This window comes from Lactuca serriola, chromosome 9 (assembly GCF_051521515.1).
Source record: "Lactuca serriola cultivar US96UC23 chromosome 9, Lser_US96UC23_V15, whole genome shotgun sequence".
Classification (NCBI taxonomy): Eukaryota; Viridiplantae; Streptophyta; class Magnoliopsida; order Asterales; family Asteraceae; genus Lactuca; species Lactuca serriola.
Window position 1 is genome coordinate 213,954,765 of NC_136416.1, and position 12,240 is coordinate 213,967,004.

Consider the following 12,240-nt stretch of genomic DNA (forward strand, 5'->3'; position numbering starts at 1 on the left):
TTCTCATTCTTATGGCTGCCGAAATCTATGAGTAAATAAAAGAATGAAGTTTAATTGAAGACTTTTACCAACATTAATCAGACTGGCATGCCAAAATTGCTTGAGCGAACACAAAAAAAAGTACAAATTAGAGGGTACCGATTGGGAGGGAGCTTACCTGTTGTAGAAGAAGAAGATCTGGCTGAAGGAAGGAGGAAATCCGAAGGGAGATGGCAGCGATAAGGAGGGAGATGGCAGCGACAGGAGCTGTTTGATGGGGGCGATGGAGGAGGCGTGATTTTGGACGCGGTATCTTTTAGGTCACCAGAAAATTTTGAGAGGGTAGGATGGTCTTTTGGCGAGTCAGCAACATCTTTAGAGCTGAGCGAGACATCTATTTGGGCCAGACAAGCTGACCGAGATAGCTCCTATCAAACATGAAACATCTGACCGAGAAAGCTGAAACATCTGACTCGGTTTGGGTAAGATGGGTATCAAACAAGGCGTAAGGGTAAAATAATAGTCAAATTGTTAAAGTTAATATTTTTGGACAAAAAATCACAAAATATTCAAAATTGGATCATTCATACACCATCAATTTTTTTTTAATTAATTTATTTATTTTTATCAAAACACATAATTTTAACAACAAAGTGAGACCATTTTTGTAACTTTTTTTTTTTTTTTAACAAAGTTAAACCTTTATTACATTTCTAAGAAAACCTCTCGGTCACCTAATATTCATGTTAACATTTTCTCTTTTGGCTGAAAACGGACTAAACCTAGAATAACATAAGATAATGATAATTTTTGAATATTTTAGTGTTTAAGAGTATAATGTACAAATAAAAAGTTTTAACGATATTTTTCAAATTGAAACTTTGTTACCTAAGTAATTTTCCCTTTGATATAAGCTACTAGTATTTTAATCTTCAGATTATCCAATGAAGCAATGCCATGTCAAATATCAGACGTGGTTATGTACATATTGCAACGTGTATACTTTGTCCATGTAATCGTTTACCATAGCTATGGTGCATTGGTGCGATCTTAAATCTTAATTTTCAAGTTCTCAATAGAAATCGTCAATTGACAAGAAAGAAGAGCATTGGGTAGGAACCCTAGTTAGCTCTAATCACTTCAAACAAGACTTGACTTACTTCACTCAAAACCCCAAGTCTCTGCTTCCGATAAAATTAGAAAAACCATCATAAAAACCTACGATTGAAGTTCATATCTTTGATGGGAGGGTTTTTAGGCGAATGACGACACTTGTGCATTCGTGATCAGCTTATAAGAACATATTGCCATTGAAAGCTTAGTTTCAAGCAATGAAGACCCGAATCAGATCTGGCATCCAGATACTGATTATAATCGCCGTTTGCATAATAGTTTGTGGCTACTCGGTTTCTGCAGAGACCCAACGACCCAAGAATGTACAAGTTGCCCTTCGGGCCAAATGGCCTGGTACCTCACTCCTCCTCGAAGCCGGGTATGTTTGTCAATTTATCATCTACTATCCCATGGTGATTCTGTAAGTTGTAAGTTCTACTTAATTTCATTATGCGTTTCGTGAATTGAATTGTTATCCATAGGGAATTACTATCTAAAGAATGGAAAGACCTTTTCTGGGAATTCATCGAAGCGTGGCTTAATAACGAAAGTGGAAACACCGATCCTTTCACTGCCAAAGATTGTTTGCAAAAAATATCTAATTATGGGCAATCGCTAGTGACTGGTCCACTGGCATCGGTGTTTGATTTATCTCTTACTCTTCGATCTTCATCACCAAGATTAGTGCTTTATCAGCAACTAGCAGAAGAATCTCTTTCTTCGTTTCCATTATCTGATGACATTAATCCTAGTCCCGGTGGCAAATGTTGCTGGGTGGACACAGGTGGGGCACTGTTCTTTGATGTCCCTGAGCTGCTATTGTGGCTTCGTGATCCTCACAAGTAAGTCTTCCTAACGAATTATTCAACCTCTTTTCATCGGGTAAAGTATTAAGTTATTTACCAATCTGCCCTTGTAGGAATGGAGATGGCTTTCAACAGCCTGAACTGTTTGACTTTGATCATGTCTACTTTGAGTCATCGAAAGGTAGTCCTATTGCCATCTTATATGGAGCTCTTGGGACAAATTGCTTTAAGGATTTTCATAGGACCCTTGTGGAGGCAGCTAAAGAGGTCCAGTAAAAACTATCTTTTTCTCGATACCAGTTTTATAGATGCTTGTATTTGATAGGTTACTTACTGATAAAGTTATAAAAACTCACAGGGGAAAGTTAAGTATGTTTTGAGGCCTGTGTTGCCTTCAGGATGTGAATCAAAAAGTGGTTATTGTGGAACAATTGGCACAAAAGACCCATTGAATTTAGGTGGTTATGGTGTAGAACTTGCTTTAAAGAACATGGAATATAAGGCCATGGATGACAGTGAAATAAAGAAAGGTTAGTCTTGTGAAGTCAACTCTGATCATCCTGGTTCAAAATTTATGCCTATATATTCCTTCTATTTGCTTTGCCAAAATTAAATGGGACCCACTTTAATGAAAATGCAGGTGTCACTCTAGAAGATCCTCACACTGAAGATCTCAGTCAAGAAGTCAGAGGCTTCATCTTTTCCAAGATTCTGGTATTTGATTGTCTTCATTTTTTCCCTAATTTCCATGTTCTTTAATTTCTTATGTTTTACCACTTTACTAGGATCTAAACTTTAAAGGGTTGTTGTTAGAAATTCATTTAGAAGTATAATCTTTTACAATGATTAAAATAAAGTTGTATAATTAGCTTTCTTGAACTAATGCAGGAACGGAAACCGGAGTTGACATCTGAAATAATGGCTTTCAGGGATTCCCTCTTGTCATCAGCAGTATCTGATACACTTAATGTGTGGGAATTAAAGGGTACTATTGCATTATCTTTAAAAATAACTAAGTTTATTTATATTATTGGGGTCTCGTTCTTGATTGTTTTTGTATTTGTGTTTCTTTAATCACAGATTTAGGACATCAAACTGTACAAAAGATTGTTCGTGCTTCAGACCCTCTTCAATCAATGCAGGAAATAAACCAAAATTTCCCTAGTGTTGTCTCATACTTGTCTCGTATGAAGGTACTTTTTTCTTTTCATTTTAAAAAATTACAGAAAATAGCATCACACCATACATTTGGTTACTTATTTTAGCAATTTGTTTTTCTTTCTTTATAGTATGTAACCTGAAACTTGTAAAATGTTTACTGATGTTAGATTACATATTGCTATTAAAGAAATTTAACTACATTACTATTAGAGTAAATTAAAAATATGGTCCCTGTGGTATATAGGAAATTACAGGTTTAGGCCAAGTTTTGGTTTTGTTGCAAAGTGAATTACAAATTTAGTCCCTGTGGCATAGATCATTGGATGATGAGGTCATGACTTTTATATTGACTTTTTGCTACAAATCGATGCAAATCAGATAAAAAAATATGATGTTTTGGGAATGAATTAATCTTGTTTGAAAATTCATGCAGCTGAATGATTCAATCAAAGAAGAAATACTTGCAAATCAGAGAATGATTCCACCTGGCAAGTCCTTAATGGCTCTGAATGGTGCCTTAATTGATATTGACGATATCGACCTTTTTATGTAAAATACCTTTTCCTCTTTCCATCAATAAATTTAAACAAATAAATCTTCTGAAAACTTATAAAATATATCTTTCATAGGTTGCTTGACATGGCCCATCAAGAATTATCTTTAGCTGATCAATATACAAAACTAAAGGTACCGATTCTTTATTTTAAATATAATCATTACCCTGTTTTTAAAAAAAAAAAACTTCGGATTTATGTTTTTTTTACAAATTTTAGATTCCTTCAAGCACAGTCCGGAAGCTTCTAGCAACTTTACCACCTCCTGATTCAAATACTATTCGTGTTGACTTTCGGTCAGACCATGTTCATTACATTAATAACTTAGAGGTGGATGCCAGATACAAACAATGGAGAAGTAGCCTAAATGAGGTATTATACTTTTATTGTTTTATTTCTCATAAAAGTTGAAAAGATTTTATTTTTATTAATTTTGGCTCATCTTTTTCAGCTTTTAATGCCTGTTTTCCCTGGACAATTACGTTACATTCGCAAGAATCTTTACCATGCTGTCTATGTGTTGGATCCTGCCTCCATTTGTGGACTTGAGGTAATTATATTTAGTCCAAAATTGAAACATTTTTCAATTTTGGTCCTTATTTGTGGATATATTATATTGATTTTGGTCCCTTGAACGTAAAACAAGTACCAAAATCAGAAACTACATGAAACCTTGAAATAAGGACCAAAGGGTTCCGTTTTGGACTGAACATGGTAAAATCAGAAATCACAGGGACTAGTTTTGTAACATACTTGGTTATGCTGATATTTAATTTAAACTTGCTGATTGAATCATGAAATCCTAATCATGTTTTTATTTTTTTGCAGACAATTGACACCATTGTGACTTTATTTGAGAACAGTCTTCCAGTGAGATTTGGTGTGATATTATATTCGGGAAAATTGATTGAGAAACTGGAGGAAAATGGTGGAGAATTGCCATCTTCAGACAGCTCAATTAAGGAAGATCTATCAAGCTTGGTAACGAGTTTTTTCCTTTTTTTTTAAAAAAAAATTTCTTTTTGCTGTTAATATATTAGTCACTAATTAATATGTGCATTCTAATGATCTGCAGACTATACGCCTTTTTCTTTATATCAAAGAGAGTCATGGGATTGAGAAGGCTTTTCAATTTCTCAGCAATGTATGGGTTTTAATTAGTACATTGATAGCTATTGAGGCTTTGTTCTTTTTTTTTTTAGTAAAAAAAAGGTCAAGTGTTGACTGGATAAATGAATGATGTTTGAAAAATATATACAGATACATAAATTACGGATGGAGTCAGGGGAGGAAGATGCACCCTTGCTTCACCATGTGGAAGGGGCATTTGTGGAAACATTACTGTAAGTTATGAAGATTATTTTAAAACTGAGTAAAAGTTGTTTTTATTATTGGGTAGTTTTTTCAAAGTATAATCTCCTAATAAGAAAAAGATTGAAACTACAATGCTATAATTGGGTAGCTTTCAAGAATACAATTTTTATAATATGATAGGAAAAAAGTACAATGCTATAGTATAATATTTTATATTTGTTTTGTAGGCCAAAGGCAAAAACTCCACCACAAGATACTTTATTAAAGCTGGAAAATGAGCAATCTTTCCATGAAGAATCTCAAGAAAGTTCTTTACATGTTTTCAAACTTGGTCTTGCAAAGTTGGAATGTTCCCTGTTGTTGAATGGTCTTGTCCTTGACTCAAATGAGGTTCTCTTTTTTATGCATATTAATTAAATTTAACATTATAATTTAATATTATTATTAAATAGTAATTTTCCATGGTTTTATTACATATTCAGGAAGCTTTAATGAATGCAATGACTGATGAGCTTCCAAGAATCCAGGAACAAGTTTACTATGGGCGTATAAATTCTCGCACTGATATTTTGGATAAATATTTATCCGAAAATGGAATTCATCGCTATAATCTACAGGTTTGAAACTATAATTCAAAATTGATTTCCCTAATTTTTATAAAGTATTTATCATGTTTTTGTACTAAATTCATCTTGTATTTTATAAACAGATTGTTGGAGGAAAGGCGAAGCCTAAATTTGTTTCTCTGACTCCATCGATTCTTGGAGATGAATCTTTGCTAAATAATATCGAATATTTACACTCTGTTGGAAGTAAGATTTTGGTCAATTCCTGCATTTGACTTTTGTAAACTGTTTGATATTTTTATTCTAATTCCAAAAATGCCCTTCTTAGCAATGGATGACTTGAAGCCCATAACTCATCTTCTTGCTGTTGATGTCACATCAAGAAAAGGGATTAAGTTACTCCATGAAGGAATACGTTATCTGGTACACTTAACACTATTAATTTAATAATTTATTATTTATCATGAGCAAAAAAACTAACACATATTTACAGCTGGCAGATTCTCCAAGGGGTCGTGTGGGATTTTTATTTAATTCTGATATTGATTCTGATTCAAATAGTCTCATCTTTATGAAGGTTCTAGAAGTCACAGCCTCATCATATAGGTCTGTTATTATTTTTATACAATCATCATATTATGATTTTTATTTTGGTTGATGTAAATTTTTTTTTTCTATTTTTCAGTCATAAGAAGAAGGTATTAAACTTTCTGGACCAATTGTGTTCATATTATGAGTCTTCTCAAGAAAGTCAAGAATTTCTAGATAAAATTTCTGAATTAGCTGATGCGAATGGAATACAATCTAAAGGATTTAAGTCAGCTATTTCTGAATTTTCTGTTGACAAATTTACACGTCATTTAAAGAAGGTATAAAAGTTTGTCTTTTAATACTGAAGTCTATCTTTATTACCAATATCACATTTACTAATATTTCTCAATAAAACACACAGGTGGGTCGATTTCTAAATGGACAACTTGGGCTTGAAAAGGGCAATAATGCAGTTATCACTAATGGCAGGGTGTGTTCCATTTTTACCCTTTGTACTTATTCTTAAAGGGAAATGTGGATTACTTCATTACACTAATTAGAAATTTTAATTAATTGGGATTCCATAGGTTGTTCGTCTCACTGATGATGCAACATTTTTAAGCCAAGATTTACATCTTCTAGAAGCTTTGGAATATAAGCAAAGAACAAAGCATATTGCTGACATCATCGAAGAGGTGACATGGGAGAATGTAGATCCAGACACACTCATGAGGTTTTTATTTTTGCTATTATCTTGACATATCTAACCATATTTCATTTTCTGATATGCACATAAAGTTGAACTTTTTTTATTTTCATTTTTTTTGTAGCAAATTCATGAGTGATATAATTATGTCTATCACATCTTCACTTTCTACACGAGACCGAAGCTCTGAAGGGGCCCGCTTTGAGATGTTGAGTGCAGAACACAGTGCTGTTGTTATTGGAAGTGAAAACTCAAGTATTCATATAGATGCTGTTCTTGATCCTTTGAGCTCTTCTGGTCAAAAAATGGCTTCACTTCTTCGGATACTGTGGAAATGTAGTCAACCAAGCATGAGGCTTGTGTTCAACCCAATGGTTAGTTTAAAGAAATTGTTTGACTATTGGTCAAATTTCTAATCTAAACTACCTTTGAATAAACTAATAAGCATAGTAGTTATCAATCCTTTTGAGCTTGTAACTAATACATTATAATGGTTTTTTCTTGACAGAGTTCCCTTGTTGATCTTCCACTGAAGAATTACTACAGATTTGTTACTCCAACAATGGTAAAGTCCACCAACAAGAAGCTTTCCAGGATTATTTTTGATGATGAGGATGAGGGCATTTAAGTCTTTTTTGTATATTTCAGGATGACTTCAGCAGCACCGATTTAACTGTACATGGCCCGAAAGCATTCTTTGCAAACATGCCACTATCCAAAACCCTAACCATGAATCTTGATGTTCCTGAATCATGGCTTATCGAACCTGTCATTGCCATGTAAGTTTCATTGTTATCCAAAATTTACAGTTTCACCCCCCGTAAGTTTCTCTTTCACTTTTTAACCACTTTACTTGCGTGTATATTTCAGCCATGATCTTGACAATATATTACTTGAGAACCTTGGTGACACAAGAACCCTACAAGCAGTTTTTGAACTTGAAGCTCTCATTCTTACTGGTAACTCATATTTCTTTTTAAACATCATTTATTAAGTATTAACACTTTATGTCTTTATACTTAATGATGAATCTAATCAATGATGAACTACTGAATCAGGCCATTGTTCAGAGAAAGATCATGATCCACCACGAGGCCTTCAAATGATACTTGGAACAAAAAAGAATCCCCATTTAGTTGACACACTTGTGATGGCTAATTTAGGTTATTGGCAAATGAAAGTGTCACCTGGTGTTTGGTATCTTCAGTTAGCTCCTGGAAGAAGTTCTGATCTTTATCTTCTGCAAGATGGTCAAGAAATGCGGTTAACAAAACGTATCATCATTGATCAGTTGAGGGGAAAACCGTTTCATCTTGGAGTTGTGAAGAAAAAGGGAAAAGAACACGAACAATTATTAATTCCTTCTGATGATGATGAATCTTCAAGAAAACAAGTTGGGTTTCGTTTATTTTTTAGTAAATAGTGGATACCTTACACTTTATTAAAATTTTTTACTTTTTGTTGAAATGGCACTGATGTGGACGTATGACATGGCTGGTTTATTTTTACATGTCTTATATCCATCCACATCAATGCCACGTCAACAGAAGATACTAAATTTCATAACAATGAACAAAAATATACGAAATTCCATAATAATGGAGGAAAATTGAAAGTTTGAGTCTTGTAAAAGAGTGAGGTGCCTAGGTGGCAGAAATGTGAAACTTGGTTGCTGTATAATGAAATTGTCCCTAAAACAATTTTTTTTCATGAAATAAAGGCAGTTTTACTTGATATTTGTAGGATGATAAAGATAGTTGGAATTCTAATATTTTGAAATGGGCTTCTTCTCTTATTGGTGGCAATGTGCAGACAAAGAAGGGTGTAAAGACTGAAGTGGTGAGTATTTTGTTCATAAAGACTCCTAATAATTTATCATATATGACATGGAAACTGATTAATATTTTTTTGTAGGAAAATGTAAGCAATGGGCGAAAGGGTAAAACGATAAATATATTTTCGATTGCTTCCGGACACTTGTAAGTAATTTATCAGTAATCTTGGGTTCTTTTGAATTTGGAAGGTTTTCTTGTTTTTCTTATGTTTTTATTGTGTGATATATGCAGGTATGAGCGGTTTCTGAAAATTATGATTCTAAGTGTTTTGAAAAACACACAACGTCCAGTAAAATTTTGGTTTATAAAGAACTACCTTTCACCACAGTTTAAGGTTGTTTTCTTCTCCATATTTTTGTCCTTTTCTTAAAATAAGTTAGGGTTGTATGATGGAATCAAAGGACAGAGAAGGAATGGAATGTAACGATTCGCTCATTCCATTCCATTCTTTCCTGATTCCATTCCATCTAAACAAACATATTATTAAATCTTGTTATCATTTTCATGCAGGATGTGATTCCACATATGGCACAGGAATACGGTTTCGAGTATGAACTGATCACCTATAAATGGCCTAGTTGGTTGCATAAACAACAAGAAAAACAACGAATTATTTGGGCTTATAAAATTCTATTTCTTGATGTCATTTTCCCCCTTTCTCTCGAAAAGGTATTCATCTCAAAATCATATTTTCTTCTATAAAAAAAAGTAATAACCTAGGAATACGCTAAAAAACATGTGTATGTTTTGTTGTTTGTACAGGTTATATTTGTTGATGCAGATCAGATTGTTAGGGCTGACATGGGAGAACTTTATGACATGAATTTAAAAGGAAGACCTCTTGCATATACCCCATTTTGTGATAATAATCGCGATATGGATGGTTATCGGTTTTGGAGACAAGTAAGCTTTTGATTAAATTACATTTTTGGTCCCTGAGTTAACTAATTTTTGCAATTTTGGTCCTTATTTGAGGCAATTGTAAAGTTTTTTTGTCTTTGTTCCAAGTAAAACGACTATTTTTGGTCCTTTAGTTAGCTGATTTTTAAAATGTTATAAAAACCTCAAATTTTTTCCGAAAGAAACTCACTTTTAACAATTTTTTTTTTGGAAAAAAAACTGCTAGAAGGGCCAAATAAAAAAATGGAAAATCAAGGTCTTTTTGCAGAAAATAAATAAATGTCGAGGTTTAATCTGTAAAAAACAGAATATACAAGGCCTTTTATGATATTAACCCTTTGAAATATGGTTTTTATGTGTAACTTTAATATGATCCACAAGTGTATGTTGAAACAGATGGACAAAAAAAGAAAATAACTACAATATTTACAAAAAAAATATAATAAAAAAATATCAGTCTGGTCTTAAATCTTAATCCGCTCTATATTGTGTTATTGTTTAGGGTTTCTGGAAGGAACATTTAAGGGGAAGACCTTATCATATTAGGTAACATCATTGTTTATATTTTATAAATTATATTCACATTGGCATTTCGTTTTTCTAATATCTATAAAAAATTGATTTATTTTATTTTACAGTGCTTTGTACGTAGTTGACTTAATCAAGTTCCGTGAGACTGCAGCTGGAGACAATTTAAGGGTGTTTTATGAAACACTTAGCAAAGATCCAAACAGTCTCTCTAACCTTGATCAGGCAAGTGTAAAATTTCTCAGATAAAGTAAAATAACGTTTGCTATGATTGGTAAAAAGAAATTTTTTTTTTTTCAGTATGTTGCTATTAATTATGTTTATAAAATTTCAATTAATGTTTCAGGATTTACCAAATTACGCCCAACACACAGTACCAATCTTTTCACTTCCACAAGAATGGTTATGGTGCGAGTCTTGGTGTGGAAACTCCACAAAAGCACGCGCTAAAACCATCGATCTTTGCAACAATCCAATGACCAAAGAACCCAAGCTTCAGGTCAGTTGTCATTTTCCAAATATGCCCTTAATTATATCTATTCTATATAATTCCCATGTTGGGTTGTACCCAATGCTTGAAAAGTTGTACCTCAAATTCTTCAACTCAGGGTGCTAGACGGATTGTAGCAGAGTGGCCAGATCTTGATCTTGAAGCAAGACACTTCACCTCAAAAATACTTGGTGAAGCTGTGAGCCCGGTAGAGAAGGTGGTTAGCCCACCGGCTCAACCACATGTACCCGAAGAAGCGGGCCCACCACCAACTGAAGAAGAAGATGAAGAATCGAGAGCTGAGTTGTGATATTTGAACTTGATATTAATAGAGATTTTTGTTCCTAAAAGGAGGCTCACACAGCATTTAGTCTAGAATCATGAACTCTAATTAAATTTTGGTGTTATTCGGTTAAAGAATTTGATCAGTTTTGATGATTTTAGACAAATATGGTATTGGAATGAATTCCCAAAGTGTAGAATTTAATGTATGTCGAATTTATTATAGAATAAAGACAGATTTATTATGGTTGTACTATTTGCTTGTACTGTTGTATATTGATGTTTCTTTTTTAGTTAATTGACTTAAAGAGACTATGATCTAGAACTTGTTTCTTTTTTCCATATAAAATGACCATCTAGATAGTTGAGGGCAATTTATCAAAAGTTTGGATTTATTGGAAAAAAAGTTAATTTTCATGATAAGCAGTTCCTTTTGTATGAAATGATAAAAAAGGTTAAATGTAAGAAGTAATGTGTTTTTATTGACTTGTTTATAATAGCTTTTTATTTTTATTTCTTGCTATCAGCAATGTAACTTATTTGTTTAAAGCAATTTTTAGGGCTGCAATTAGGTAGATTTTGGAAGGTATAAAATTGTAAATATGAACTCTACTTGATTAGAAGATTTTTTATCATATTATTTTTAAAATTGTAAATATGAACTCTACATTGGCATTAACCTTTTGCTCGTTATTACTATTTGGACCGAAGTCCCAAAGGATGTGATAGGCAATGCAATGATTAGGTTCAAATAAGCTTAAAACTCTTAAATTCGGTGTCAAATGGAGAAATTCAAAGTCTAGACCAAAAATTCTGGCGATGGAAGGATTAAATGTTGCTATTGTATATGTTATGGCTTGTATTGCTCTTCGTGGTACTAGGATTGGTCATCACGAATTTCGGGTTTCACATTTTTTTAAAAAAATTCTTGATGATGTCTTTTTTCTTGTTAAGTGGTCTCAACAAATTCCCTTTAATATCGTATGGATCTTGAGATGTTTTTGCTTGGCTTTTGGGGTTAAAGTTAAATTTGTAGAAATCGAATATTCATGGTGTTGGAATGGATTGGGCTGAAATTGATGCTTTGACTTTTATCATAGGATACTTCCTGGGGAAACATTCGTTCACTTATCTTGTTCTTCCCGCTGATTTTAATATGGATTGAACAAAAGGTTAAAATGTTAATATGGACAGATTCAAGAGTAAACTTTACAAATGGAAAGTTAAAACTCTTTTGGTCGGTAGCCATACAAATCTTTTGAAGTAGGTGTTGGGTTGATTAGACATTTTTTATATGTCCATGTTAAAATGCCTGTTATCAGTTGCTTAAAAGCATGATATGCATATTTTTTGAAGGATAAATTAATGAAAGGGAGATTTATTGGATAAATTAGGATAAATTTATGGAAAATATGGAGAAAGATGGTATCGGTATTGGTAGCTTGGTTGCATTTAACCAAGCGTTGTTACAGAAA

General features: G+C 33.0%; 1 protein-coding gene across 1 annotated transcript; it reads left to right on the forward strand.

Moving 5' to 3' along the window:
* Positions 1-1,010: 1,010 nt before the first annotated feature.
* On the forward strand, positions 1,011-11,021 carry EBS1 (EMS-MUTAGENIZED BRI1 SUPPRESSOR 1). The gene is made up of 36 exons (XM_079021256.1): positions 1,011-1,471; positions 1,575-1,934; positions 2,012-2,165; positions 2,257-2,428; positions 2,539-2,612; positions 2,787-2,883; positions 2,979-3,091; positions 3,493-3,608; positions 3,689-3,746; positions 3,833-3,985; positions 4,065-4,163; positions 4,442-4,594; positions 4,689-4,757; positions 4,874-4,956; positions 5,155-5,317; positions 5,410-5,544; positions 5,637-5,739; positions 5,822-5,916; positions 5,987-6,099; positions 6,179-6,362; positions 6,446-6,514; positions 6,612-6,757; positions 6,855-7,104; positions 7,239-7,295; positions 7,379-7,509; positions 7,601-7,689; positions 7,789-8,123; positions 8,474-8,569; positions 8,645-8,709; positions 8,797-8,899; positions 9,076-9,234; positions 9,328-9,468; positions 9,968-10,011; positions 10,104-10,218; positions 10,340-10,492; positions 10,602-11,021. The coding sequence occupies exons 1-36, from the start codon at positions 1,311-1,313 to the stop codon at positions 10,791-10,793; spliced, it is 4,800 nt and encodes a 1,599-aa protein (XP_078877382.1). The 5' UTR covers positions 1,011-1,310; the 3' UTR covers positions 10,794-11,021.
* Positions 11,022-12,240: the final 1,219 nt, after the last annotated feature.